At 40.4% G+C, this 27292-nt stretch overlaps 2 protein-coding genes across 3 annotated transcripts; both read right to left on the reverse strand.

Moving 5' to 3' along the window:
- Nucleotides 1-1507: 1507 nt before the first annotated feature.
- Nucleotides 1508-5337, reverse strand: cwc25 (CWC25 spliceosome associated protein). Of its 2 annotated transcripts, none has more exons than XM_085164109.1 (9): nt 5170-5337; nt 4554-4726; nt 4221-4457; nt 4060-4129; nt 3750-3913; nt 3568-3640; nt 2718-2926; nt 2303-2470; nt 1508-2194 (listed from the first exon to the last, which is right to left on the reverse strand). In XM_085164109.1, the coding sequence occupies exons 1-9, from the start codon at nt 5185-5187 to the stop codon at nt 2083-2085; spliced, it is 1224 nt and encodes a 407-aa protein (XP_085020235.1). In that variant the 5' UTR covers nt 5188-5337; the 3' UTR covers nt 1508-2082. The 2 variants fall into 2 exon arrangements, with proteins under 2 accessions (XP_085020235.1, XP_085020236.1); XM_085164110.1 differs by having other exon boundaries at nt 1513-2194; nt 3762-3913; nt 5170-5336.
- Nucleotides 5338-9957: 4620 nt separating this feature from the next.
- On the reverse strand, nt 9958-20062 carry sp6 (Sp6 transcription factor). The gene is made up of 2 exons (XM_085164116.1): nt 19831-20062; nt 9958-12877 (listed from the first exon to the last, which is right to left on the reverse strand). The coding sequence occupies exon 2, from the start codon at nt 12755-12757 to the stop codon at nt 11837-11839; it is 921 nt and encodes a 306-aa protein (XP_085020242.1). The 5' UTR covers nt 12758-12877; nt 19831-20062; the 3' UTR covers nt 9958-11836.
- Nucleotides 20063-27292: the final 7230 nt, after the last annotated feature.

A 27292-nucleotide genomic window follows, 5' to 3' on the forward strand; every position in this document is an offset into this window, starting at 1 on the left:
GCAGAACAATTTATTCCAGCTGATGATAGTTGCCATTAGGTGAAAGCAAACACATGGCCTTACTGGAGATTTATGCTTCAGTTGACAATCTATGCTGCAAACTACAGCATAACCTGACTTTCCAGGAAATCTAACTACACCTTGGGCGGTAGCAGCCCACAATGAATAAGAATGACACCAATAATGATTTAATATAAGGACTCACAAATGTCAGCAAATTCCTGGAGGGAAATGCTGAAATACCAGAATGGAGAGGAGGTAAAAAGAAGTGGAAAAACTTGAGGGACAAATATGTTTGCTCCTGAGAAAACGCTGATCACACAGGGATCCAAGATGGGGAAAAGTCCCAGGATTTTATTCGTATCTGCCGTGGCTGGCACTGTATATAAGACACAAGGATATGACCACACAGTAATTAAAACATAATGAAGCAGCAAAAGCATGAATGCTGGCAACATCAATGGCCTCTACAAAGATTCCTCACAGAAGTCAAAAGTTGGGTTTTTGATTTGGCTCCTGGGACTTGAATTAGTGGAGGGGAGAACAGGTAAAGCTGTATGTGTTAAACTCTTAGGAGCTTGGAAAGAAAAGCATCTGGACTTCTTTTATTGAAGATGTTTCACGTCTCATCCAAGAAGCTTCTTCAGTTCTAAGAGCGATTGGTAGATAACCTCAGATTTTAAGGCCTATGTGAGTGTCCCCAAGAGGGTCATGGACTTCCTATTGATCCTCTACCTAATCATACAAGCCAAGACCCATTGATATGGGTCAAAATCAGCCAAGTTTTCAGGTGAACCCATTGTGAAACCTAGCCCGCCCTATCATGTGATTTCCTGAGGTCAAATGGCCCAGGATGTTTGTGGGCATTACGGCTTCCAGGAAGGGATCTCAAAACTGGATTATAGGTGGCAGGCAGTTGGTGCCATAAGCCACCACCTCTGTTCAAAGATGGTCATTCACAGTGGACATAGATGGCTTCTTTCACTCCTCTTTCAAACCATCTGTCTTCTCCAAAATGTGAACATTGGCTTCCTCGAAAGAGTGACCTTTGTCCTTTAGATGCAGATGGACAGCCGAGTCTTGTCCCATCGAGGTGGCTCTTCTATGTTGTGCCATGCATTTATGAAGTGGCCGTTTGCTCTCTCCAATATGGAGGTCTGAGCATTCCTCGCTGCTGTACAGCAAACACTATGTTGTTAAGTTTGTCTTTGGGATGAACCCATTTTTGTCTGAGTGTGTGGCTGGGTTAAAAAGCAACTTTCAGAAAAGAAAAAATGATGCAAGTACTGCTACTGTGTCTGCTGAGCTTCACAGAGTGCTCTTGATGCTGTCGGTCCACTAATGCAATTGTGACAACCATTATGGTTTGCAGTGAGATACAGAACTTGGGTTTTGGGGAACTGTTAACATTTTCTTGGTTAGTTTGCATGAATTAGCTGGTCTGTGCTTATACAGCTCATTGACGAAGCTAGTTAACTATTATATAGTTACATAACTGCTTTACTTTGATTTCAAATGAGCTTTACCATGCTAATATATTTATTTTGTCACATTTTATTCTATTTCCACTCTCTTCATTTGATCTGTTTGATGGTAACTTTCAGGTGCTAAGTAAAGGAATTTCCCCACTTCAGGGTATACAAAGTATATTTTCTCTTAAATAACAGTCTATGATCAGTGACAAGTGGCATTTAAAAAAGAATGAATAATACAAATCCAGAAATGTAGTTTTTATACCATTTGTTACTCACAGTACCAAACGAATATTACAAAAGCATTTGAGATAAGAGGTCCTATCAATATGTAAAAACAAAAACAGTAAATTGCACAAACTTACTTTAACCTCATAAACAGTTATTTGATTTGAAGGAAGTAGCTAAAACACATGAAGTAACAACAGGCCTTTTGTACTGTACATATGAATACTGTGACATCTGCTTTTCAAATTAAAAGCCTGTGTTTGAATTCCTGACAGGCTCGCAGCTCACCTGCCCCAGTCAACTAAAAAAAAAATAAAATAGAAAAAGTGGTGTGTGGCAGTCTTTTTAGTCAGTTCATTGACTGTAATGTGAATTTTTGTCTTTATCGTTTCATGAAGTTTTCCAGGGAGGCTGGCGTCCTCTGAATGGAGTGGATATTTCTCTTCACTCTGTCCTCTAAGGAGGAGCTCGCGGCACTCTCCAGCTTCATGTTGCTGCAAGATGACAAAGGTCAGTTACTGAAACTTAAAATGCACAAACACACACAAATAACTGATCTGATTATCAGACTTGCGTCCACAAACATCACACTCTGAACTCACTGGATGAAGCCAGCATGGCGGTCATGCTTGGCGTTTTGTTCCCTCTGCTTCTCCTGTTCGTCCTGCCTCTTATAGCGCTTCACATTATTCTCCCTGTCCTCCTCCCGCTGCTTGGCTTGGTCCATCATCTCACGCCTCTTTCGCTCCATCTCCTCTGCAGAGAGCTTCCTACATCAGACAGAACAACATGGAAAATTAACCAGTTCAGCGTGGGTGGTGATAAAGATGAGATTTTATGTAACATGTTACAATTTAAGCAGCTCATCTGCTCATCTTAACACAAGTATCACAGTTACAACATTGATAATATTTACAAGTGCTTGCAGAGCAGATCAAAGCAGTTATTGCAATATTTAATCAGTTATCATACAAATATGTTCACAAACATACTTTTTAGAGATGTGTATGCTCTTACTTGGGCACGTGGTTCCTCTGTCTCTGGTAGCGGTCCTTCTGTGGGCTGGGAGCTCTGGGTTCCTGCTTCTTTTCACTCCGATGTGAGGAGGATGAAGAGTAGGAGCGGCTGTCCTTGTAATTCCTGTGAGGTGATCGGGATCGGCTCCTCTCACGCCGCCCTGAGTGACCGGAGGAGGTCGAGGTCTGTTGATATCCGTCTGTTGGGAGCTGAGGGAAAAGATCAAAGATCAGCAACACATTTCAGGAGGGTCTCCCCTCACAGTGGATTGGGCCAGAAACCCCCAAGAAAAAGAAAAGCTGCATGCTGCTCTTAAAAAACAACAACACTTGCAAAGAAACTTTAGCTCCCGGGAGTTCCTTATTTCTACTTGTTGAAGGCTTTCAACTTCTACTCTCGTGCTGTGTGTGCAGCTTCCACAGAGAACTGTGGGTCAGAATGTGAACACACTCATGCATGCATATTAAAGTTTTTCCAGGCATGCTGAAGAAGGTTAATATTTTGTGAATATTTATAAGCATATTTACTAAAAACACTTTAAAGATGAAGCGAATGGTTTTGCCAGTGCACATCTGATTAATCACTTCCACACTTGTTACAACCCACTCATGATGCAAAGAGTTTCCCTTAATTTGGAACTAATGTAGCAAAGCACGACTCTACCCTTTAGACTGATGAGCTTTGCTGTTTAGTTATGGCACATTTACTTTTCACAAATACAAGCTTGAACTTAAGACACCCCGCAGACTTTCCCTTAGAGGCTCTAGCAGTGGATGTCTCAGAGATCAGATGCTGAAAATGCAGGATAAGTCATGTGCATGTGTGTGATCACAGTAGCTGTGGTACAGACCTGTAGACCATAGCCTGGATGATGATGATGAGAATGAGATTTGGTGTCTGAGGAGTTGTATCGTGGGTGTGACCTGAAAAACAAATCAAAAATGATATATATATAAAAAAAGTGATACTTATGAGCAATTTGCTGGTTTACACAGAAGTCTCATAACATACAGCAATCATTTCTGAAACAACCTCTTTACTAGCCTGTGTTTCTTCTCATCGTCTTCCTCCGAGCTCGAACTTGAACTCCTCCTCTTATGCTTCTTTTCCTTCCTTCTGTCTTTGTCTCCTTTCTTCTCCTTCTTCTCCTTCTTCCTCTTCTTTTTCTTGTCTTTCTTGTCAAGGTTTTGGCGAAGCTATTTAAAAACAACCAAACAAATACAAATATTTACATGATAGAAATCATCAGCCTGTAATAATAATGCTTTTTAGGATGTTATATCTCATTAACCTACACCGATACCAGCTTTTTGGACCTTAACGTTTCTAGTTTAACACATACCATTTCTTTAATTTTCTTCATCTTTACTGGATTAGTCAGGACTTCTCTCTTCTTTGCTTCCTCACGTTTCCTTTACAACACCAACAAAACACAAACATGATCATCTGCAAATTTAACAATATCTTCAGAACAAATCAAAAGAGAATGGCACGTTCACTCACCTGATTTCAAACAGGGGGTCTTCCCTGATCTTGGCAGCCAAATCGAGGCTGGAAGCAGGGGTGGCGGGGTTAAATATGGACCCAGGCAGGAGGCCTGTCTCAGCTGAGGGACCGCTCTCTGGCTCCTCATACTGGTCAGTGATCTGCTTGTCAATGGGGCGCCCAAGCAGGTACTCATCCCTGGACACCTGACCGGCAGGGCCCTGGTACATCCAGTCCAACCGATCATCTTTTTTTCTGTCACCATCCAATAAAAGTACAGCATATCTCAGACACAACGTTCCTCTTTGAACCATTAACTTATCGTTCCTCATAACACAGGAGATAACTCACTTTAAGACGCCGGTTTCCTCTGCATATTTTGTCATTTCCTCTCGGGCTCGTTCCTCCTTCAGCTGCTTCTGGAGCTCCTCGATCTTTTTACGTTCAGCCTCATGTTTCTGCTCAGCTTTCCAGACACGCTCAATGTTTTTCATAGTCTGGGGGTGCCAGCTCTTTTTCAAGTTCTGGTAGAAAACACGTCAAAACCATCAACGGCTACATCATTGGAAACCACCAGGAGCTCCCTTTTAATATCTATAGTCGAAGCCTTTAACATCTATAGTTCTTAATTTGACAACAAAATCTATAATATTTCATATCTATAAGTACATTCTACAAAGAAAAAATAAGTAAAATATTTATAAAAGGTTTCTGATCTAAAAATGTACTCATATTTATAATCCTCAACTAGTTCTGAATAAGAAGACCGAAATTAAAGGAATTATGGCCGAACTTAACTATGCTTCCTACAGAATTCCAGAAGCTTTTAATTCAAGCCCTAAATGTCTGTGTATGACATGTAAGCAAACATCTATAAATTAACCATTAATTTCAATGGAGTTTGGTATTAGCGTTGTTTCTTCCCCGGCGCATGCGCCCGTAGTAAAAGATTAAGACTCAGACTTACCAGATCGCCGCCTCCCATCTTGAAAAACGTTTCTTTTCAGTCCCAAAGAGAAATGGAAATGGCCAAAACTGACCGTTAGCGACTGAAGGTGAAACCACCAAAGTTTTTCACCAGCTGGAAAATGGAGCTGCCGACGCTTGAGTGTGACGCGTTTTGTGTATATCCTGTTTTTAATATTTCGTCTTCCGGTTTTAGCTCATGGTGCTTTCACTGGTCCTTAAAAAAACTCAGTTAAATAAGGTGCTTTCGGTGGCAAGCATAGACTACGTGTGTAAAATCTTTATTAAAATTATATATGTGTGTATTATTATATTACACATATAGGTTTCCATATTAAAGGCACTATTATACATAGTCATTTTTAAAAAATGAAAATTAAAACCAATATACTGTCTACTGCTGAAACTGACTTAAAATTACAACAATATATTTTTTCCAGCTAAGAAGCCTTTAATGAAGCCATTAAAATCCTGCCATGAGTTCTGCCTGTTTAAATATTTATGTTGTCCCTGAACGTAACACCCTCAGGGGGTTAATTTGGGTCATTTAGACTTTTATCCTTAGATGCGTCTTACCAAGATTTACGGTGTAAAATATGACTAAAACTTCAAAGTAATAAAATCTCCCATCAAAGGTGACTCATAAGTAATTTTTTAAAAATATTTTCCAGAAAAACAATTTTTTACCAGTCAAACTGACAGTTCTGAAAGCAACCATTTCCACACAATTAATTATTAAAATATTTTGTTTTTAATCCTTTAGTAGGAAAATTGTATTTTTAAATCAATGTTCGCATTACAGTTTATTATTTTGGTTTAATTTAAAGAATGTCTGTATTTTATTACAGACCTTCTGTCAGGTTGTGTGGCCAAACAACTGTTTGTTTGTTTCTCAGCTTAATATTATTTGCATATTGGCCATTTTATTAGTTACACCTTCCTAATATCACTGGACTCCCTTTTTTGCTGTCTCAAATCTTTGTGGTGTAGAATCAACAAGGTGCTTAAAACATTCCTTGGGGATTTTGGTCCATGTTGACATGATAGCATCCCAAGCTGCAGATTTGTCAGCTGCACATGATGAGAATCTCCTGTCCTTCCACATCCCAAAGGTGCTCTATAGGACTGAGATCTGATGACTGTGGAGGTCATTTGATTACAGTAAACTCACTGTCATGTTCAAACATTTTGTGTCAAGGTGTGATATACCCCAGGAAGCAGTCGCCAGAAAATGGGTACACTGTGGATGGACAAACCATCTTGGTCAGGGTGGAACAGAATGAATGATCAAATATATTTTCAGATACAATCCCCTTCATGAGTAAAGTCATCTGGAGAAGAAATCAAATAAATAATTGTTGTGAAAAACCTATCTTTAAAAATGGTCCATTGTGAGAAAGAAATTAAGACTCGTAAGCAAGATGATTTCACATCGTTCTCACTTTCCTTCCTCCAAATTAGAGGCGGGGTTTAGAAGGTGGCAAGAAAGGGACTTCTAATGTTGGGTCAGCTATTTGAGGCAGACGAGCTGATGTCTTCTGAACAGCTTCAGCTCAAACATGCAGCACATGCTTTTTCTAGCTGAGAGCCAACATGTACAGAAACACAAAGAACGGGACAAGCTATGTGCCACAGCACCAAGTATGGAGCAATTCTTTATGTTAACAATCAAATGAGCTATTAAAAAGAAGATCAATATGTTGGGCACCAGATGGATTAAAAAGCAACAATTGGATATTCCTACTGAAAGTTGTCTTATTCATTGCTATAAAGATGATCACAGTAACCTGGCTGAGGCCACAGTCCTCAATGGTGGGTCAATAGAAGGAGAGGGTGAAGCTCTGTACTTCCTCTTTAATGCCTCTGATTTTTACTCCCACCACCACCTTTCTTATCCCTAATTGATAGATATATCTCAGAGTGTTTTTATGACCCCTGGCGGATGTTATTATTGATGTTTGGTTAGTCCTTATTTCTCTCATTCTTGTAGTTATGGAGCAAATATGGAGCGTAAGAATGCCAGAAATTGTGGACTGATTTTCAGAAAGAAAGATGTAATTGCACCGACACTATATCTGTCAAATGGAGACGTGAATGATTGGATTGTCTGATTGCACTTGATGAATGAGAAGAAGTTAAAAAACTAAAAGGATAAACATGGTGAGGAACAATACTCAGGCAGGCCGTGGCATTTAAACAATGCTCAGTCGGTACTAGGGGTCAAAGATGTGCCAATAAAACATCCTCCACAACACCCCCAGAAGTCCAAACCATTGACACAAAGCAGGTGGATTCATGCTTCATGATGTTTACACCAAATAATGACTCTACTACCTGAGACTCATAAGACCAGGTAAAGTTTTTCTAATCTGTTATGGTCCAACTTTGCAGAGGCTGTGAGTTGTGGTCTCAGTTTCCTTATCTTAGTTGACAAAAGTGGCACTCAGTGTGGACTTCTGCTACTGGGTTCAACATGTATGCTCAGGGATACTTCCCGACATGCCTTGGTTGCAAAGCTTGAATTAATACTGCCTTCCTATCGGCTCGAAGCAGTCTGGCCATTCCTCTCTGACCTCTGGAATAAACAAGGAATTTTCACCCGGACATCTGCGCTCACTGGATATTTTATCTGTTCTTTATGAACCCAGAGATGGTTGTGTGTGAAATCCCAGCAGATCAGCAGTTTGTGAAATACTCAGATAAGTCCGTCTGGCACCAACAACCATATCACAATCAAAGTCATTTAAATCCCCTTTCTTCCCCATCCTGATGCTCGGTTTGAACTTCAGTAGGTTGTCGTCAAAATGTCTACATGTCTAAATGCACTGAGTTGTTATTGTGTGAATAGCTGATTAGATATTTGCATTAACAAGCAGTGGAACAAATATACCTGACGAAGTGAGAGCATTATTATTATTATTTGTCTGTTATTATTCAAGTGCAAATTAAAACGAAAAGAAATTCAGAAATTCTGCCTCCTATAAATAAAAGTTAAACATGAACACAGAATATATACATATATCTTTATTTAATAAAGGGCAATAATAGATTAAATACGTTATTACACCAAGATATTTAACTTATTAAAGGTTTTTGAACTTATTTTATTACAGTCTCCACAACTACTACATTTACTACAGTAACCAATTCAAAATGTTGTCCATAAAAGGAAAGAACTCAGAAATTATTACTATTATTATTATTAATAATAATAATAGTCAATACACAATAATTGACTAATGTTTAAGCATTGTCTTTCATTTGTTATTTTCTATACATTAATACAGCAACTGTGAGCCTCCAGTAATTCAAGCTCTCTAATATATAAAAATCTGCCTAACGTCTGTGACGGTTTACATACATCCTAAAAGTGTTTTACACTGTAAAGCTGCTCGCACTGCTTGCTACACAACTACCAATCATACAATATCGATTATGAAAACTACCCAAAACAAGTAACCAAAGCTTTTCCTGCTGCTGGTCTGCCAGCACAGCCTTTCTCTCCATGTCAACGCTGCAGAAAAAAGGAGTCGAACGGTGCTCGTGTTTCAACAACGTGTTCTGGTAAATGATGTGTCTCTGAAAATGAAAACAAAACTGCAGCAGCTCTTATTGAAATGGAAATGGGGGCATGAAACGTTTGGAGGAACTATATGAAGCCACTCAATGAGGAAATCCAGCAGTGTAGCCCTCTGTCAGATGATATATGTGATGACAGCGTGAACATTTTGACATTTTCTTTTACATATTTATGACATTTATGACCGTCATGTTCCACCTCTTTTATGTACTGCCTGTTCACAGCGGGGAGATTCAAGTATGAGGACACCTTCTGTGTTAAAGGTGCAAAAGTGAAGCGGAGGGCTTTCACGTTCAAGCCGGCAGATAGTAATCATGAATCAGTGTGAACCTGGGTCCACACGATCCACTATTTCCACCCTTCCTGTGCAACATATTCTAGTGTAGGCCGTTTGTGTTTTGAGAGATGTTGCACTGCGTTGGTTGCTCCTCATGTGCAATAAGCTGAGGTCTAGAACACTTTTCTTTAATATAAAACAAAGGCGCATAAATTCTCAAATAAGCAACCTTGTCAGTCCAGTTTGGAACAGAAAGCCCATGAGAGGTGTGTCATTGTGTGTTTGTAGCACCTTTATTGAGAAGGTGAGCAGTTATTATCCATCTACCGTAACACTGCCTAACAGCACACTCATCAAGTGTCAAATGCTGGAATGTGGCGCCAGCCCTTCCGAAAACTCGCTGGGACACATAAGACGTCATGCCCCTCTGATTAAGCCGGCCTGTGTTTAACCACACTGACTCGCTGTGGTTCAGTGTGAACAAGCAAAGGCGTCATAACGACGGGGGTGTCACCTGACAGCCTCAAGGTGGAATATCTGTGTGAAAAACAATAGGGGGAGGCTCCAGAGCTGAAACATAAAGCCAACATGGAAAAGGCAAAGATGCAGTACCGCTAATGTCCACTTGAGGGACTCCAAAAGTGTTTTTTTTCTCTCTTTTCATAATTTTTTTTTTTTGTTTATCTACTCATCTACTTGTTTAATTAAGTTAATGGTGCAGCTGTGTTGACTGACACGTGAGCTTTACAGTTTGCTGATAACTTAGCACTCCGCCCTTTTATCCATACACGGTTACTTCTAGCTAAAACAAACAAACAAAAAAACGAAAACAAAACAAAAAACAACATGGTGCTAATTTCACCTTAAAAATGAGTGCAAAACCATTACTTTATCACGGTGGCAATGTCCATCTTTATGCTTTAAAAAAAATGTTTTGTTTTTTTAAAGATTTTCTTTTGTGTTATTTTAATTTTGGCCACTTGGGGGCAGCAGGAACACCAGTAAATGCTGGTGTATTTTAAAGCTGTATTTGATTTTTAGAATTCTACACTATATTTGTAAAAGTATTGAGCTGCACGTCTTAACCTTTGAATTTAGGTGTTTTCAGCTGCATTGGCACAGCCGTGTAACATCAAGCACCACGACAGGCAGGCTGCTTTTACAGACACTTCAGTGAGTCCGTAACTCCAAACATCCTTTGGCATTAACATCAGCACAAAAACTGTACATCGGGAGCTTTGTGGCACGAGTTTACTCCTGCAGATGCAATGTGTAGGTGGCCCAGTACTTTTATCCATATAGTGTATTTTTTGTCCCTTGAATAATGTGAGTTTAATATTGACTCCCTTTTATTAAAAAAAATAAAATAAAGTTTTGTAGTTTTATGTTTTGCAGCGAGTTGCTCACTCTCTGTTTAGAGGCAGCAGTGAGCTGGAAGCATGATTCATGGGTGAAGCTGAAACAACAGTAAAGGTGAGAGCAGATAAATCAAAACAATAACCTAGAAGATGCTAAAACATAGAGTACAGATGAGATGAATGAGTGGTGACTCATCAAGTGAGCTCTTTCACATTACACATTTGAGCCATTGTTACAAAAGCTGCGGTTAAATGCAGCTTTAAACGGCGGGACTGCATCGGGCAGTCATCGTCAGTGACCCATTTAATGTTGGGGCCACGCTTTGGTTGTGTTTTAGCCACAACTCATAAAAAAGTAAGAACATCAGCTCTTAAATGGCAGATGTAGCAGAAGGAGTATTTCTCTGTGCGAGCCTGTCGTGTTGACAGGGCTGATCTGTGGAGTTGTGTTTGTCTTGCTGCCAGATGTGACTTCTCTCATCGGCGCGTCTCGACAGAAACCGGGCTTCATTTCACCAGCCGGCATTTCCCGTCCGCCTGCCATTCAGCCTCCATCCTTGTGAGTTTTTCACATCACTGTAGTAGTTTTTTTCTTTGTTGCGCTCCCAGTGGAACACCTGTTCACATTCTCCTACTGTGTGTTAATAAGTGCCACTGTGGCAGTGACATAAACACAGTATTTTTGGTAAACACTAGCCATTGTAGTGCATAATTTTCTATATTATATTATATTATATTATATTATATTATATTATATTATATTATATTATATTATATTATATTATATTATATTATATTATATTATCACCAGCCATATTTTGGCCATAGTACAACATTAAAGTTGTATTTCCTTTGAATTACAAACCATTTTAATTATTGTCACACTCTTTGGTCTTCTGCACTTTCACCCATTCAAATGGCTGCTAACCTACATCTTCTTCCTGTACAGTAGGCTACACACACACGTGGTAACAGTCTGAACATAAGGAAAATATCAATATTACTGTCTGCTTTCCTTGAAACTGTTAAACTCAATGCTCTTTTCTTCCAGTTACACATTTGATCTGATTGTAAACATGTTACCTAACCACCTTCTCATGAACTCATGTCAGTCTCTTGGGCTACTGGTGGCTGTAGCGCTAGCAGCAATCGAAGTCCAGCAACAAGCTGCAGCTTCAGCTCCGTCGCCTCCTTCGCCACCTTTCACCTTTAGTAGTCACAGACGAAAGGTTTACACACAAGATCAATAGGATTCCTGCTTTTCAGCGTGCCGTGGCATCACGGTTTATCACATTTGTGTGATAAATTCACAGGATCACACATACATATTTTTTGTTCCATCCAGTGTTCATCAGTGAAAGAGCGTTCATACCTTCCTTCTACTCTCTAATCTATCGTGAAACTATGACACCTCTGTGAGGTGATGGCAACCCTTTAACTGAACGCGGCGCAGCTAGCCCGACTGCCCCGTCACGCTGGAGACGGAGGCGTCTGTCTCACACTTCAGCTTCAGTGGAGGATCTGTGCTGTCAGACACATTTGCGGACGACTGGGGAGGCGTCGATGCATCAAAGCTCTTATCCCCCCTCCCATCTCCGTTTAGCCTGTCCTCCCCTTGTCCTGGCGGGGACTCGTGGGTGCGCATGTGCTTGGCCAGGTGGTCGTTGCGCATGAACACTCTGGGACATAATGCGCAGCTGAACTTCTTGGCTCCAGTGTGCGTCTGTAGGTGTCGCTGCAGTTCATCAGAGCGCGTGAACCTCTTGCCACAGAACAGCCAGTTGCAGACGAACGGCCGGTCTCCGCTGTGCCAGCGCAGGTGAGCCTTCAGATGGGAGGTCTTGGCGTAGGCTTTGCCACAGCCGGGGATGTGGCAATTGTGCATGTGCTTCCTCCTGCTGTCGTCAGTGCTCTGGCCCATCTGCTCAGCGTGGACGCAATTAGGGCAGCGGCACACAGCCTGGCTGCCGCCTCTGGAAGAAGAGCGGCGCTGCGGCTTGGGGCGAGCTGACACAGACGTCTCCTGAGGTTCCTCCATCGAGAAGGTTTCTTGCTGCAGCATTTCAGGGGCCAGTGGCTCCATCTTGAAGCCGTCCTGGGGGAAGAGATGAGATGGTTGCGAGGGTGGAGCGTGCTGAGCCGGGGGCAGGGTGCACAGCTGCGGGTCAGAGCCATAGGGCCCCAGAGAAGGCTGCAAACCCATGGAGCCGCCTGGATTCACTGAAGGCAGGCCCACACCTTGACCCGTCTGTAGGTCTATCCAACTGCCTGCTTGGACGTCTCTGTGAAGGTCCCACCAGGAAGCGATGTTCATGTCGTCTGAGCTGCCACTAGGTGGTGCTGTCCGTAACCAGGGCTCGTACGGGTGGGCCATGTGAGCAGCTCGTGCAGGTGCAAATCTGTGGATGAGGTCACCTGCTCAAAGTGTTGTTCAGTGTCTTTTGGGTTACGCTGAGATGATTACCACATGACAGGATGGTGACGCATTAAAAACCTGCAGAAAGAAAGAGAAGACTGTTATGGAAGTAGTAACGAGACCAAGTTTATTTTTCAGGAGACACAAACGAGTCTAAAATATGGAGACATTTATTATTGAAATGCTTGATAGGAATGAGCATTTCACATTGCTATCAAGCATTTCTATAGTAAATATCTTCTAAAGAAAATTGAAAGCACTATTAAAAGCAGCCTGGCTGCTTTTGACGCCCTTCAGCGAGGAAAAAAACAACCTGTGTCAAACAGATAGAAAACACGTCATTGTGATGCAGCAGGCTCCACCAAGTCTGACCTTTTCAGGCTGTTCCCAAAAGAGTGAGACCCGACTAAACATAGGGTTTGACTCCAAAAAAGCTGGGAGAGGATTCAACTTCTGCTGTTTTAACGTTCTAACGGTAACAAAAAGGTCGAACGTAAAACTTGTTGAGCGACGAGGACAAGTTTTTAAAAGCAATCCAAGACTTCATCTCCCCACTAAGACCCAAAAGTCTCTGAACAACAAGCACGAACGTTCAGATGTACATCTGGATGAAGATTAGTTTGTTATAATTTCTGGAGGATGTCTTACAATTGTTCTTCCTTCACACAATTCTAATCAATCTGTCCAAAAATTCCTGGATCTAGATTTGAAAAGACTCCATATGTTAATCACTTTCAAATCAGGTTAAAAGCCCCGCCTCTGTTAAAAAACAAACCAATCCAAAAACCTTTTCTGCGCTGACAGGAAGCACAAAATTAAGATTTATTTTAAGTCTATTTCTAAAAAAGGCTAAAAAAGTAAAAAAAAAAAGAAGTTTGAGACATGAAGTCTGTAAAAGTGTGTCTTAAGGATGATTTTAGGATAACGTAAAAGCAGACAGGTCCAGAGCTGAGTTACCAGGACACGCTCAGACCTTTACCTGGACGCCCAACCAGGAAAAATGTAATGAAACGTAATGGTTGACTGGTTGACCAGATGGTGGTGGGAACCCAGCAGAACAAAGAGGGTAATGAGGAATTAAAACTTCATCAATAAACTCGGGCGCTTGAAAAAGTAAAGCCTTGTAAGTCATGAGCAGAATTTTAAAATGGGCTGAAAATTGAATTAGCAACGAGTGCAAGGAGGCCAAAACCAGTAATGTAAGAAGAGCGTGTGGTTTTTATCAGAAGTCAGGCTGCAGAGTTCTGCAGTCTGAAGCTGAGCTAAACTTAACAGCTCAACAGCATGCTAAGGAGGAAATAAAAGCAAGAGTAACTTCTTCTGTAACGTTTCTTTGACCTTCAGAATATTCCCGAGTTGTTGGAAACACGATTGTACCATTTTTCTGTTTGTCATATTGTGCGTATCTGTGTTTCTGAACCTCTGAAGCGCTGACGTTCAGGCCTAAATCCGCCTGTCGACAACATTTAAATAACCAACCCTAAGCACACCCCCTTCGTCGCCATGGATACTGCAGTTCTCACGCTGCATGGCCGTGGAGACGGAGGAGAGGGGGGAGCCGGACGTGTCCAGGCAGAGGCCTGCTACGTGCATCCGCTGCCAGGTACTTCCCATGGAGGACGGTCAAAGACAAGTACAAAGAAAACAACATCATCGGCCTGCGCTGAGGCAGCGCTGGGGGGAGGATAATGATGGTTGGATGGGGGGAGGGACGAGAGCGGAGGGGGGTGTTGACAGGAGAGCAGTTTGGTAAAGGAAGAAGTTCCAGGGAGGTATGGCTGCAGGCCAAAGTCTATTTGTACGTCTCTGAGGTTTTGGAGATGAAACCTGGCAGACAGGAGAACCAGTTTTTTATGAATCACGCATGATTTACAACAACAGCTCTCCAGGCGAGACCCGTGAAGCGCCCTGCCCCTTACACACCGGAGGCAGAAAGCATCAACAGTTACAGACTGACGACATTCACGAGCCTGAGAATGGGAGTCGACGACAAAATGAGAACAATTACTTTACGTCCGTAATCACAGGCACACGCGCTGAAATAGCATCCTGCGCCCAACACGCTCCAGGAATGCAAACCGCAGCAGCGTCAGCGGGACGGGCTCAGATTTCCAGGTGACACAAAGCTTGTTAAAGGTGGACAAGTCTGTGGAAGCTTTGACAAGAAGCTACCAGCCTGCGAGGTTTGTCCTTGGCCCAAGATGATCTTGTTGACTTCCACTAACCCCCACCCACCTCAACTCCACCATGAACATCTGTAATTATCTTTACAGCAGGAAACAATAAAGTAGTCTGAAGCTGTAGAGGCTGGCATGGCAGTCTGGAGATCATTTGGTGATATCTGACAGGTTGACTGACAGCAGGTCGAACTGGCATCAGACGTAGCAAGTAGGTGAAGCTGGGCTTGCCGACAGCTGAGTTACTCCTCCACATACATTATTCTGTGACTGTGATTTTTTTATTTTGTGATTTTTTTAGCCTTTAAAACAGGAGTGGGGGAACTCCAGGCCTCAAGGGCCAGTGTCCCACAGGTTTTAGACGTGTCCTTGATCCAACACAGCTGATATGATTTAAATGGCTAAATTACCTCCTCAACATGTCTTGGATTCCTCCAGAGGTCTGGTAATGAACTAATCAATAATCATTCAGGTGAGTTGACCCAGGGTGATATCTAAAACCTGCAGGACAGCGACACTTGAGGCCTGGAGCTTTAAAAAGATGTCACTTTACATCTAAATTTGGTTTAAAAGTCGTCTTTTCCAGCTCTTACGAAGATCTGACCTAATTTCAACCACTGAGGATGCTTCAATGGTTAGAAGTTGAGTCGTGCATCATAGTAGATAGTTCGATCACACTTACAGGGTATTTTTTTAGATGTTACCAAATATCTGTATTCATTGTATTTTATGTGAAATCTTTTATGTTATTTACTTTTTATTTTATTTACTCAGCATTATAGTGGATTTTTTCTGCAGGTACGTCATAACTGCAAACTCTAAACTATAACTTATTTCATAGTCGTAGCTGTAACCTGATGTAGATGTAACTACACAGCTGTGAATGCTGGTAACCGGCTGCATCGTAAGCTTCAAATAGTCCGGAGTCAAGTCTAAATTATTAAGCTCTTAGACACCTGCAAATGAATTTTTTGACGGGTTAGGTAGCTGTTCCAGAGTGCAGGTAAAGGTCAAAGTGTGATTGAGTCCTTACTTTTCTTTATTTTTATGTATGATTTCTTATTTCTGCACTTTTTAACTCTACTAAAGACTCCGTGTGATTGGTTCAGATTGTGTGTTAGCAGGATTACAAGTTAGTGTGATGATTTTAAGCCTGAGTTGATCTGGATACAAAACCCTATCCAGAACATTTTTTGAAAGATTCTTTATCATTGCTAAAATTCATTTTATAAATAAATATCCACAAATATATATCAAATGTGATAAAGAGACATAAAAGACCGTTTAGACCTTTTCCTTTGCTTGTCTTTTCTGCACGTTTTTTGCGTGTGGGGTGCATCCTGAACGTTGGAGCACTACAGTCAAACCATGCATACTACATTTACTCACCCAAAGCCACTCAGCGATGTTTTCTTGTCTCAATGAAGTCGTAAAGCAATTAGTTTGGAATTCCCACATGAAAGGTCTGTCTTAAAAGGTCCAGCTGATTTAGTTCCTGTCAGCCTGGAGCCAGAGCTACATACTGCTCTGTAATTTTTTGAGAATGTGACATGGCGGCACAGCGGCACAGTCCCTCCACGAATCTGCTCTTACTGACATAAACAAATCAAGGTCTTTGCTAAAGTGCTGGAAGCACTGCAGGCTCCTAAGAGGAACAGCTGGCATGGGGAGGGAGAGGAGGAGGCCCCCGGGGGAGGATGGTTCAGAGCAATGACAGAGTTCTGGTCATAAAACCTGTCTGACCAAGACTCAGCAGAGCCGCAATTTACGAGCCTGCCGCTGAGAAACAAGAGGCAGATTGAAGCAGTGACGAGAAAGACAGAACTCGCTACTGTTAGTCCATCAGCTGGTGATTTTCAACAAGCGTGAAAGCGCTACTCTAATTGTTTCTACTCAGAAAATGTAACTGAGAATCAACAAATCTTGGATGTTTTCATCAGGCCTGGTTTAACTATAAGTCTGTTGTCACATTTAAGAATAACGTTAAAACAGTAATGTTAGTACTCCAAAAAGACTAGTTTGGGAATAGAGTGGACGTCATGTCATGTGTTTCAAACAGTTATAGCGGATATGTGAGGAAAGGATTGCCATGCTTACAAAAGGCATTAAAGCAAACATTAAAAAGTCCTGTAATGACCACAGTCTGACTCCAGACATGTAAAAGACGTGGTGGGCCTCGCAAACTGTCTTTTTCCATAGATTACAGGTCCACTAGACTGAAGGACTATCTTGTTGTTTACACTGTTAGACCAAAAATATGGAAATTTAAAAGTCCATCATCTCATCTCCCACACGGGGATAAAACAGGTAAAATAGCCATTCTGTTTCCACTCTGGGTCAAATAGCATTTAGCCCACAGGAGACGTTAAAACGAACAATTAAAAGTCCAAAGTCTGACTCCAGACCTGTGGAAGATCTGCCGTCCCTTTTAATCTGTCATCCCATATTATCCGAGATATAGAACAAACAGTTACATTGTCTGTACTCCCAAAAAGACCAGTTTCAGAGCGAGGGCTTTTAGAGCAGTCTGTTTGAGGTGCGTTATAAATGGAGAGGAGCTCAGATTTGTGGCAGGAGTCACATCTGTTTTCAGAAGACGGAATAAAATATATGATTCAAACACGCGTCTATCAAAATTAAACGTTTCTGAACTTTGTGCTGTTCAGCTGCAGAACAAAAGTTTAAAACTCTTTTAGGGACAAAGGTTTGACTTCTCCAGTACCCGATGTCATTTACAGATCCAGTTTAACAGCCATCCGTCTGCTTTCCCATCTCATCAGAGCACGCAGTTAAAATGGTAACGCTGACACTCACAAGGAGTTTGGTTTAACCTGCAAGAAGTGCATGACGTGCAGAGTGGAGTGCATGAATATATGAATGGCAAACTTCAAAATAAAACATTCTGAACTCTGTAGAGTGACCAGATGTGAGGAAAACATTTGCCATTAGTAGAAAACGATGTTAAAACAAACATTAAAATCTCGTGTAGCGGCCGCAGTCTGAGCAGCGGTCCAGTTTAACTGCAGTCCAGATGTACAACAACATCCTGGCACTCCAGAAAGACGAGCTCAGTGTCAAATGACATTTAGAAGAAGTTTGTTTTAACCTGTTTAAATACATCGTGGGTGGAGAGGAGACCACCTTTGTGCAGGAGTCACGGCTGTTGTCAGAAGGGTGAATAAAAAATGAGCTTCAAACACATTTCTCTCAACACCAGATGTTTTGAACTTTGCAGAGTGGCCGTACGTGAGCGAATCTTCCCCATCGGTACAAATAGATGTGAAAGCAATGATGCAGCGACCGTAGTCCGAGACGATTTGCACACCTGGGCGAAGGATCAAGTTGTGCGGTGTGCAAAGCTTGAGATGTGGCTGCTAATCTCTCCCTCTGCACTTTAACTGTGTTATTAATCACAGAGATGCTTTAGATATGAGTGACGGCTTTACATGTGAGACATTGATTCATACTCAGTTGTGTAAAATTTATTTCCTGCAACACTTTCAATCAAAAATCTGTTTCACAGTGACGCCACCGAGGTTTTAGAGTTGGTCGCTCTACTAGAAGTGACAAGGTACTTTATTTTTGGTGATTTTGACAAACTTTATAAAGTGTTTTGTTTCTCAGATCTTCTCAGTCACAAGTTGTCCTTCAGCACAAATTTCTCTTTATACACTTTAATTAATTAGACAAAGAAATTTTAAATCATTTAAAAAGATCAGACCTGTTCTGCTTCTTAGTTAGCGTCCAGCAAAATGTAATCATATACTGTGCAATTACTTAATATATTATTCAAGATCACCCCCCCCACTCCCTTTTTTAGGACTTTTAAAAAAATGTATATGATATAATAGTTTTTACTTCTAACAACAAAAAGTAAAATATGACGCTTTGTTTTACATTAAAATAGTCATAAGTCTATCAAACACTTTAAATTAGCAGCACTTTCATCATTTGCAACAATAAACTGCTAATTACATTCTTCATGACATCAACATCTATGTCAAATAAATCAAATGGAAAACACTTCCTGAGTAAAACTGTAGCTACAGTGTGGTTCAGCTGCTTTAATCAAACAAAGATCTTAATCTGAAGCTTTGATTTCTCAGCACTGTTGGTATTTTCAGAGTAAAACTAATTTAATTTAAAAAAAAACTCTAATCAAGCTTCACGTGGAATTTTTTAAAAACTTTTTTTAAAAACTTAATTTGCACTCTTCTATACTTTTAAAAATATATATATTAAAAAAAAAACCCAGTTTGGATTGCAGGAAATTAGGGATTTTACAGTATCATCATTTATTTAGTTAGGCAATAATTTTCTAATAGGGAAAACAGACTGATGGCACAGAGATGAGACTAAAATCTGATTTGATTTCCCTCTAATTTATTAAGTGAAATCTTGGTCTTAAATTTAAGGTCAAACACTTCATGCTTTTATTTCATCATCCCATTAATTATTTAATATACAAGACTGGGTCAACTTGTTTTTTCTTCCTGCAGAAATCTTCTGATGTAATTACGGCTGTAAAACAACAATTTAACAATCTCGAATTTCTATTTTCTAACACTGGCGTTTATTGTCCAAAATCTAAATACATAACCTAAAATTAAGTGCCAGTCGCTGGTTAGCCTCTATAACGTGAATTTATCCAGTAAGTAACCTGCGTACGTTACCTAACATGTGATTATTTGAGACTTTCAATTTATAAATAAAACCCTCCAGTTAACTTGAAGCCTGGAAGACTTTCCATCAGCCTGATGAAGATTTAAAACACGTGATTTTTGTATATAACAGACATACGGTACCACACAGGAGGTCGCAGCAGATGTCAGAAAGTTAAAACACCAGCCTTACCTGTCTGCCCTACAGAGGTGCTGCCGCTGTGCTTTTCTTCTGGGAGTAAACTCTGTCTCGGCTCTGCTCCGCTGCTCTCGCCCTTGTTGGAAAAATGCGCGCAGAAAAGTAAAAATCCTCATCATATTTCATCTGCTTTTCTCCATCGCAGACGGTCCAGGTGAGGCGAAAGGCTGTCAGAGTTTTGGCGCACAGGTAAGCAGCATTCTCAGTTGTGACACAGTCTATGATAGGCTGCGCGTCTTGAGCCCCTCCAGGCTCCGCCCCCTCCTGCCGGCGCTCCGTCTCTGCCCCTCCACCCCTCCCTTTGAAGATGTGCTCTCGGCGGCTGGAGGTGAGGAAACGACTCGCTTTAGGAAAACAGCGGATCAGTGGAACAGCCTGTCAGAGCTGCAGTGGTGGGATACAAGTCAATTTACTCATCAGCGTATTAATACATCCTCCAACACAGTTAAGAGGAAATACTGCAGTTTTTATTCTCTGATTACTTCAGTGGGATTATGCAGTTACAGATCAGTCAGACCACCAAGAGACAGACACATAGAAACATAAACTGGCCCCTGATGAATCAGCTAAACACGATCATGTATTACCAATGATGCTCTGATGATATATACTACTATATATATAATATATACTGCTTTTGTGCTCTTTTTTGCATTGACCTTAATGGAGTTTGCAGAAATGTTATGCTTGTGATCAGCTGTTTTCACTTTGTGTTGCTACCCCAGTGTTACTCGCCTACAGATTTGTTTCTCTAACAGCTGCATTTCCATAACATGAACAATGCAAAAGTATCTGCCACCAAAAATTAAAAAAACAGTAAAGACTGTGAAACCATCTCCACACATGCTGAGGTGAAAACATTTACTCTTTAAGAACAGTTTTTAATTTGTTTAGGTTTGTTTCATTAGGATGTACGTATAGAAAAACAGAACTGACTAAATAAATTGATTATTAGTTAATACTGCATATACTCAGTTGTTAAGCCTTGAAAAAATAATTTATTTAGATACAAAAAACGATGCTTGTAAATAAAGTAGATTTATGTATGTCTGCATCTGTACTAAAATGTTATGTGCATTTCCTTCTTAACGTTGATATGTTGTAAGAAATTACACAGAGAAACATATAGAAATGTATATATGGACTAATAAGCTTAGCTTTATATACTTTATATCTTCTACCAGATCTTTCATTGCCCTCCTGCAGAAGCTTTGTTCTTCTTTGATAATAATCTGCAAAAGCATTCAAAATCTGCTGACAGTTACTTGACACAAATATCAAACACATGTACGCAGTTTACCTTAATTGCTTTGATGTCTGAAGTCACAATCTGTTTAAAACAGAACCGAGTTTACTGTCGGACTGCAGCCTTTCAGTCAGACAGATGAGCTCCTGTGACTGCAGATACTCGTGACACGTAGGGCGATCACACACAGAGCTTTTCTCCTGCATCCAAAATATTTTGAGTCGTTGTTTTTGATTTTCTCTCCAAGGACAATCACATGCATTTTAATAAATTCTTTTTAAAAATTAAAGCATAGATTTTTTTTGTGGTTGAAATAAGAAATAAACACATTTCTGTAAAGTCAGTTTAGACAGACTCTAAGGGAATGGTTTATGTAACCTTCCCCTTCCCCAAATGCCCTGTTAGTGCCAGAAAAACACCTTTATTTTAAAATCTTCCTTATAGACTGACTGGTCGTAGTTTTCAAAAAACATTAAAACATGAAATCTTGTCTTTATTTTTTACAGAAATGAATTCAGATAAATAGATCTGTCCTCCTGATGTCCAAACCTAAAAACCTCCATTGTTTTTATTTATGTGTTTATATCAAAATATCAAAAAATTATAAATATATTATGATAACAACAGTTAATAAATGATACAGTTAATTAAGAATACTAAATGTGGTTATAATTATTACGTGTAACAAATCAGTATTTTAGTTTTTCTCTGTCAGCTCAATTGGACAAAAAAATTACAACTAGAGGTATATGTGATGCGTTTTGTAATTAAAAAAACATTGATAATAGAAATAAACTGATAGCAGTTTTTAAACACTGTTAAAATGTTCTTTTACAAAAAAAGAAGATATATTACAACATCAAAATAAAAAAAAACTAAATTATAGAAAAGCAGATAAACAAATAATGACGAATAAAGAAGTCAAATATAAACAAAAACCTGCTACAATTAAAAATTAAGGCAATAAAATAATAAAAAGAGATTTTAAAGACATTAAATTTTATCTAATGTTAGGATTCACAGTTGGGGAAGCAAAAGCAAAGACTGGTCATCATAAACCCAAACATTTGGTTAATAAATCCTCCACTGAGGCCAAGTAACGCTTTAAAAGTGGTTTGTAAGATTTTATAATCTGTACAGGATTTAACAGACATTCAGTGTAAATGTGAACATGCTGGAGTTGCATGGTCATATTTTTATATACATGTTAAATTCTGGGCAGCAGACTCACAGGTGAAGTGAGCTCTGACTGATAAAGAGACGCACGACGGCCAAGGCAGGAAAAATGAGTAAGATTTGCTTAATAATTCCCAGGCCATCAAATACTGACACCTACGTCACGTTGACACACAATCATCCAGAAAAGCGAGGCCGCTGTCACTCCTGACGCATCACACTTTAAGAATAATTAAAGCTAAACCTAACCACGCAGTTCTGATGTATACAAATGAAACCAAATGTTAAAGAAAAACGCCGAATCTAAACCGCGAGCGATATACATGATACACACTTTATAGTCATGCAGAACATGAAATGGAGTTTGCATGTTGTCTGCAGCTTTAACTGCTTAACTGTGTGTGGATGTGAAGCAGAAATACATAAAAACAGACTCTGTATGAATGTATGAGAAAATGTGCCTTTTAATACTAAAAATCACTTCATTTCCCGTTTGTTAGTGGAGGTTTTTCTTTATAAGGACTCTCTGTCTTTATCGCATCGCACATTGTTTCAGACCCGCTTGCTCGTTGCTTCATGTTTGGCCAGGTGGGATCAGGTCACCCTGCTAAAGCTGGTTTGGCTCAGACTAAAACATGGGAACTGCACAGATCTACTTGAAAGTCTCTCTTTAACATGCCGATTAAACTCAAACAAAAGCTTTAAAGAACACGCTAAATGTTGCATTTCTTGTAACATGTCAAAGTTCAGTCTGCGGCTTTGAACACGCATCACACATTTAATAGTTTTTAACATCTTCTGCCTTTGAGGTGTTATTTTAAATTTCGTCTCCTCTCTGAGTTAATTCCTTTCCTGTCACAGCATGTTGGTGGAGCAGCTTCAAATCAACTGACAAACACAGACCACAGACAGGCCGGCGGGAAGTGACTTCCTACCCTCTCTGCTCCTTTTTCTCTAGAAAGGCGCTCTGCAAACGCTGAGCTCGAAAGCACGGCGTGGATTTGAAGCGCAGACTAATACTGAGAACATCTTGATTCAGGACACAGCTTGTTAGATTTAAGCACATTTCGAAGCTTTAAAGATCAGGAAGTTTTTTTTATCTGAACGTGTTTTATTTCCATGTAACTTCAGGGACAAGTGCAACATCTCAAACCTCGTAAATCTTTATTAAAATGTGGATAATATTGCAGATTTCTTTCAGTATCATTTACGCTCACAGAAGAAATCAGGCCACTAAACTGAAGACCACACACCACGCCTAAATGGTGTTTACCGACATCTTTAAATAGTCAAGCATATTTCCTCATGAATACAATGCAGCACAATTAGAAAGAGACTGCTTAATAACATTTAATTACAGAGAGATTTCGAGCAGGGGCTTACAAATTCTCCTAATGATTTAAACGTGTTTGGATAGCTTGTTCGACAGTTTTTATTTCTGTCACTGCTTACATATTTTTTATCTTTTTATTTTTATGTATATGTGTGTGACTTTATGCTGTGTGTACATGAATATATTTTTGGTTACTTAAACATTCTTGAAAGGAAGCTTCGCCTCCAGTGTTGATGTTTTACTTTATTACTGAGTTTCTGAGCCACTGCTGCACCTTTGACGCGTCGATAAAGACCAACCACATCACACTGCTTTCTACATCTTCTTCTTCTTCTTTCGAATGCCCCCCGTAGCGACCACCATAGCAAATGATCGTCCTCCAGCTCTGTCCCCAGCATCACTCTATGTCACATCCATGAATATATCCACGATTCCTCTTCCTCAAATCATCTCAGCCGTATCTCTCTAACTTTGTCTTCCTGCTAATTCTCACTCACTATGTATTAACAGACCTCTCTGCATTGAATCATATCTGTTATTAACCTCTGTCTCTCTTCCACAGCATGTCTTTTATCCTGTCTTCCTTCTCTCACCCCAACCGGTCGCAGCAGATGGCCCCGCCCCTCCCTGAGCCTGGTTCTGTCGGAGGTTTCTTCCTGTTAAAAGGGAGTTTTTCCTTCCCACTGTCGCCAAAGTGCTGCTCATAGGGGGTCATATGATTGTTGGGTTTTTCTCTGTATCTATGAAGCGCCTTGAGGCGACTTTTGTTGTGATTTGGTGCTATATAAATAAAATTGAATTGAATTAATGTACTCATTTCTAATTCTGTCCGTCCTGCTCACTCCCAGTTAAAACCTGAACATTTTCAGCTCGACCGCTTGTCTTTTCATCATTCCCACCCTCTCCAATCCTTACTTGTAAACCTTCCCTTTCACTCTCGCTGTCATCCTTCTATCACAAATTACCCCCACACTCATCTCCACCTGCCTGCATACTCTTCTTCACCTCCTTTGTGCATGGGTATTTAAACTCCACTGCCTTCACTGTTTCCTGCTCCTTCACTGTTACACCTGTCTCCCTCTCATTCACAAACATGTATCCCGTCTCGCTTCTACCGAGGTTCATTCCTCTTCTCTCCAGGCTCTTTTCCACCTGCTACATGTCCTGCTTCTTCGTGCTGTACCACAGCTCGTCTCTTGGCATCCTATATGCTTTCTGTAGATCCTCAAAGACACAGTGAAGCGCCTTCTGACCTTCTCCATCAACGCTCTCAAAGAAAGCGTCACATCTGTTGTGCTCTTTCTCAGCGTGAAGCTGTACTGCTGCTCGCTGATGGTCACCTCTTCTCATAACCTAGCTTCAACAACTCTGTCATCAGCTTTATCCTTCTGTAGTTCCTGCAGTTTTGCACATGGCCCTTGTTCATCCCTTGGGTATGATCTCACTCTCTGAGATTGTATCAAACCATCTGGACTTCTCCATAACTCCACAGGTATGTTGCCCGGACCACATGCCTTTCCACTCTTCCTCCTCTTCACAGCTACCCTCACTTCCTCCACGTATTGATTCACTAACTCTCCTCCGTCTATTCTCCTCACTCTCATTCTCTTCATTCATGAACTCTTCGATGTACTCCTTCCATCTTCTCTGCAGACTCTCTTAAGTCGTTAGTACCTTTCCATCTCTGTCCTTAATCATCCTAACCTGCTGCACAATGACTAGGCAGCTCAATCTTGCTGCCTAGTCATTTTCTTTGCTAATCTTGTCCTTGAATACTTTTCTAAACTTCCTAATTTCACCACCAAGTCTACTGACTCTTCAATTGTTTCCTCTTCTTGATTTTAAAAATCATCCTACAGCCTGCCAACCGATGCTGCCTAGCTATGCGTTCCCCGTTTCCTCATATTTGGCTTTTCACCAACAGTAGCACAGTTTCCACTGCACTCTGTTGTCGACACAATCAGCGGAGGTCATTGTTAACCCAGACCCCGACTGACATAGCATGAAAATCTCCTTCTTGACGATTGGTGTGTGTGATTTGGCTAAAATCCTGATTCGATCCTCCTCATTTGTCTGTGCCTGGGACTGGGACGACGAGTACACTGGCTTTAACCCTAGCATGCCAAGTGGATCATATTTAATGCAGCTGTTGTGAGTTTTTGAGACTTCGACATCATCGATGTCATTATTCTTTTTCTGAAAAACCCGAATGCATAAAAATGCCAGATGTTGCAAAATTGATTCAAATTATAACTCATATGTGCAAAATGATATTTAACCCTCTCCAGGCAGGCGTTGCAGATTTGCAACAGTTAAAAGCTGATTACCCCACATGCATATTTTATGAGTTTTTTTTACTCAGAAGTACCACTGCAGGTATTCTTTTGTGCATTAGCAACAAAAACTTAATTTGAGCCTGAGAGGGTTAACACATTTTTAATTGTTTTGTCAGAAAAAAGAACAACTCTGTATTTCATGGCTGTTATTTTATGGTTCAGGTTTCATGGTTATGGTTAGATGACCGAGATTGCGGTGCGGTAGTTAGCACCATCGCTTCACAGTAAGAAAGGCCTGGTTTTAATCCACTGGCTGGTTCTTTTCTATGTGGTGTTTTGTGTTTTAGACATAGGTTCTGTCCAGGAACTGAGGTTCCTCTCATAGACCAAAGGTGTGGTTGTAAATGAACTCTGGGTATGACTGTGAATGGTCGTCTGTCTCTGTCTTAGCCCTGTGATAGATTGGCGACCTGTCCTGGATGTACCCTGCCTCTCGCTCTGTGGCGGCTGGGATAGGCTCCAGCCAAAACTCAACTAAGTGGAAGAAAACAGATGTAAAAATCTCTGAGCTTGTGTCCAACAGAGATGCAGTTTTATACACAGTTAAACCCTGCTTGGGTGTGTAAAGCGCTTTGGGGTCCCTGGGCGGGACTAGTAAAAAGTGCTATACAAATACAGGCCATTTACCATTAATCTAATCATGCTGTGGTTTGCTTGAATGGGCTTGTTTAGTTTTTTTTCTTTGTAGTTTATGTAAATAAAAAAAGTATTACAGTTTTATTTTAACTATAAAATGTGAGACTTTTGATTTAAATCAGGGTGTTTTTTGACTATTGCATCAAATCTGGCAGAGATACACTCAAGAACCAGTTTGTGAGTTTTGACTGGTGGAGGTAGATTATGTTGCAAAAATATAAATTTTTAATACAGTCATTTAGTCTTTTTTTTATGTTTCTCTGAACTCTCTGTTATCCTTAAAGCCAGAGATTTCAAATTTGGCCTCACAGTTGTGGAGCCTCAATTTGGGAATGTTTTTTTTTCTTCCTTTTTTCATGTGGGAACTCTAAAAAATAGCCTAGGGCTTAGAGGAGGTTTAAATAAAGAAGGTAATCCCCACAGACTGTCATTTTTGCATGTTGGAGTTTGTAGTATCTAACACATACGTTGTACTAAAAAAACAGTTTCTTTATGTCTGTAAGTGGATCTTACTATATGTGTTATAACTATTTTACCGTATCAACATTCTGTTTCTTGCTTGTTAGCATCTATTGTATTTGTAATTACAGTAATTAGGCAGGAACTAGTTTTGTGAGCTTTCTGAAGGTCAAAGGTGTGTGAGTTTATTTCAGTGTGGGACTTTCCTTAAAGAACACGTGTTTTGTATACAGAATTTCCACAATATTAAGCTGGTTCTGATTCCGATTT

The sequence above is a fragment of the Neolamprologus multifasciatus genome, chromosome 6 (genome assembly GCF_963576455.1).
Source record: "Neolamprologus multifasciatus chromosome 6, fNeoMul1.2, whole genome shotgun sequence".
NCBI classification, from domain to species: Eukaryota; Metazoa; Chordata; class Actinopteri; order Cichliformes; family Cichlidae; genus Neolamprologus; species Neolamprologus multifasciatus.

Coding starts and splice junctions, on each gene's coding strand:
- cwc25 (XM_085164109.1), bottom strand. Junction 3,914..4,059: donor TGAAGAAAATTAAAGAAATG/GTATGTGTTAAA, acceptor GTTTTTAAATAG/CTTCGCCAAAACCTTGACAA. Junction 2,471..2,717: donor CAGAGGAACCACGTGCCCAA/GTAAGAGCATAC, acceptor TGTCTGATGTAG/GAAGCTCTCTGCAGAGGAGA.
- sp6 (XM_085164116.1), bottom strand. CDS start 12,757: ATGGCCCACCCGTACGAGCCCTGGTTACGGACAGCACCACCTAGTGGC.